General features: G+C 38.7%; 1 protein-coding gene across 1 annotated transcript in view; it reads left to right on the forward strand.

Moving 5' to 3' along the window:
* Window positions 1–1,687: 1,687 nt before the first annotated feature.
* The window catches only part of BTK (Bruton agammaglobulinemia tyrosine kinase), a 21,947-nt gene continuing 20,085 nt past the window's right edge, over window positions 1,688–3,549 (forward strand). Inside the window, exons 1-2 of the mRNA XM_012650026.1 lie at window positions 1,688–1,828; window positions 2,364–2,531. Coding sequence (XP_012505480.1) covers window positions 1,688–1,828; window positions 2,364–2,531 — 309 coding nt within the window. The remainder of the gene's footprint in view (window positions 1,829–2,363; window positions 2,532–3,549) is intronic.

Raw genomic sequence — 3,549 nt, forward strand, 5'->3', positions numbered from 1 at the left:
AGGATCACTTGAGCCCAGGAGTTTGAGGTTGCTGTGAGCTAGGCTGACACCATGGCACTCTAGCCCAGGCAACACAGCAAGACTCTGTCTCAAAAAAAAAGATCATTTGCAAAATATTGAACTAATCTACCACCAGAACATAGTGGCATACACATGGTAGACAGGAGGCAAAATGATCATTCTGAGTGTCCCTGGTGTTCCTTTAATCTATTTTTGTCTCCCCAGTATGATAACAGAACCTTTTACACCACAGGAAAGAGCAAAATAACAGTGTAGATAGCCCCCAGGCTTTGATAAAAACCACTCCCTTGCTTCCTAGTGAGAAATAAGCTATGCTTGAAAAGTAGAAAAAACTGCTATTTATCCTGCTTCCACAGGACCAAAAGCATAAGGAGTTTAGTTTAAAAAAATAAACCCCACCACCCCATAGCAAAAAACTCCACCTCTAACAAAACTTGAGGAGAGGACTGGTGATTTTTCATTACTTTCTTAGTGCTCCATTTTTATGATGGTATTTGTTTTCACATTATCTGTGTGTGTGTATGTCTGTGTGTGTGTGTGTGTGTGTGTGTGTGTGTGTGTGTGTGTGTGTGTGTGATGGGTCTTGCTATGTTGCCCAGGCTGGTCTCCAACTCCTGGGCTCAAGTGATTCTCCTACCTCATCCTCCTGAGTAGCTGGGACTACAGGGACTCGCTCCTATGCCTGGCTTATTTTCACTTTATCTTTCTAATGAAAGTTTGGAATTAATAATAATATAAGATTGAGTATAAAACTGGAGGTGAATAACTGATACGAAGTGTTGTTTGGTGTAAATAAAAAAGCCAATGGTGACTTTCTGGAACTTTCTTTGCCTTTCTGTATTTCAGTTACCTAACTGAATCTGTCTGGAGTATTGTAAGTTTGGGGAGGCTAAATAAGTTACTCTTCATAAATGAACAGAGCTGGCATCTATAACTATAAGACAGTTGGGAAAAATGTCGAAAAACAATGACTCCCTCCACCCCTAAAAATTATATTCTCAACTTTAGAACAAAGCTTCTATCCTTTGTAGCTCAGTCAGTGGGTGATGGGCAAAATCAGTTGGGCGGCAGTTAGTGTGTGTCCATGACTGCAGGTGCAGCCTCCGTATCCTTATTTGACCCCTTGGTTACAGACCCCAGTGGGACAATGTTTGAAGAATTACATTCACTGTCTAGGAAACTGGGAACCGAAAGCCTGATATCTGCCTCAGTGGAGTTCTAGCACCTGCGTTATCCCTTCTGGGGATATCAGGGTCAACAGCTGTGCAGAGACTTTTGCTGTGCACAGATGCTACATGTATCATAAGAGGGTGAATAGTGTAAAGCTGCCTCTACACATTACCAAGCACACAGGTACATGCCATTTGACATCTAGAACATTCTATTGCCTTACACAAGAACCCAGTTTGCATGAACTCACAACGTAGAACTAATCCCCCCAATTCAGTGTGCATCCATTATACCTGAAAACTGACAGAGCTGGGGACTGTGGAAGGAGAATGTCAAGGTAGGAAGAAGGTTCTTTGTCAGCTTTGCACATTTTTATTCCATTTCCAACTAGGTAGCTAGGCTGAGGGGGAACCAGGAGCGATGAGGATTAATGTGCTGGGGCCTCAAGAACTTTCATTCTCAACAGCACACAAGCGAGCTCCTGAAAGAAGAAGCTATGGCTGCGGTGATACTGGAGAGCATCTTTCTGAAACGATCCCAGCAGAAAAAGAAAACATCACCTCTAAACTTCAAAAAGCGCCTTTTTCTCTTGACCGTGCACAAGCTTTCCTACTATGAGTATGACTTTGAACGTGGGGTAAGTTTCTCCACTGTGAAACCTCAGTTTAAGATTTTAAGCGGTTGGCCTTAGATCTTCCCTTAAGAAAGAGGTCCATCTTCCTTGGTAGGAGGAGGGAAGTGGAATGGACTTAAGTATATTCAAACTCAGCAAAATATTTGCTAGCCCAGAACTAGCTAGAACCATGCTGAGGCAAAAATTCAAAGGTGCTAAGAAGCCACAGGGGGAATCTTACTATGGAATCTTGCAACTGATGAGCACTCATTAAATGACTGTTAAGAATAAAATCTGAGAGTTGGAAATTGCTCCCTTATTTCTTATGACAAAGGCACATACAGTTATTTACTCTTTCATAGTATTTGTCCTCCATTTGGTTGCCAAAGAAGGTTAGATTTATAGATATGGAATGTTTATTTTCCCCCCAAAATGACAGGTCCTGATACAGAGTGTGGGTGCTAGCTCACTATGTTGAATGATTAGATAACAAAATCTAATCATCTGATTGCTTAATCACCCAATATTTCTCCATTTTCTTCTGCATTCTCTTTCTCAGAGAAGAGGCAGTAAGAAAGGTTCAATAGATGTTGAGAAGATCACCTGCGTTGAAACAGTGGTTCCTGAAAAAAATCCTCCCCCTGAAAGACAGATTCCGGTAAGAAGAGACCAACATCAGAGAGAGGAAGTGGTGGATTTTAAGAAATTTGGAATAGTTAAATTCTCTGTAAATAGACTGCTGTCGCTGTGCAATGTGAGATGCAGTCAAGTTCCCTTATACAATTCTTCGTTCTACCACATACTGGTTATATCATCTCAGCCTCTTTCCTCCATATGCAGAACATCTCACTTATCCTGGAAAATTGGTTAGCACCAATTTTAAAATGATGCCATATCAAGTTTTCAAAGTGGTCAGAGATGATTGCTTTCACTCCCTCAGTTACCAGGATCAGAGTTAGAGGCTTGAGTAAGTCTGAATGCCAGAATCCTAGGGCTCTGAGTCACATGAGATTCTTTAATATCTCATTGTTTATTCTCCTCTTACTTTCCAGAGCCTCTCCAGGGCATAAAACCTACTGACTTTTCAGTTGATTTTTCAAAAAATATTATTTTTTTTGGATTTTCCTGAGTACAAGAGTAATGCATATTTATTACAGAAACTATATTATATAGATTTTTAAGGGCACAGAAAAGAAGATAAAAATGATGAATAATCTCATTTTTCAGCTAAAACAACTATTAACATCATGGTGTATATAGACTTATAGATGTTTTTCTTCACTAGCAACACACTTATATATATATATTATATATTTAAAACATAGAATCATACTACACATCTTGCTTTGTAACCTACTTTTTCAATTTAACAATATATGGGAAACTTTCCCCCAGGACAATAGATACTCTTTAATAACATGATTTTAATGACTGCATGGTATTCCCTATCATGGATGTATTGTAATTTGTTTAGCTCATCTCCTATTACTGCACATCTGTTTATTTCTAATTACTTGATGATATAAACCATGTTGAAAGAAACAACTTCGCAACTTTTCCTTATAATAAATTCCTAGAGGTACAATTTTGTTCTTCTCTTTATGAAATCTGGGCACTTGGGTTATTTTTATCTTTTATTGTATTTTATTTTCTAGAAGTAGAATTTGAATTTCATGCACTCCTATAAGCTATGTACAAGACTATTTCAATACATTCTTTCCAACACTGGATTTTTTTTTATATTT

The sequence above is a fragment of the Propithecus coquereli genome, unplaced genomic scaffold (assembly GCF_000956105.1).
Source record: "Propithecus coquereli isolate 6110/MARCELLA unplaced genomic scaffold, Pcoq_1.0 Scaffold31, whole genome shotgun sequence".
NCBI classification, from domain to species: domain Eukaryota; kingdom Metazoa; phylum Chordata; class Mammalia; order Primates; family Indriidae; genus Propithecus; species Propithecus coquereli.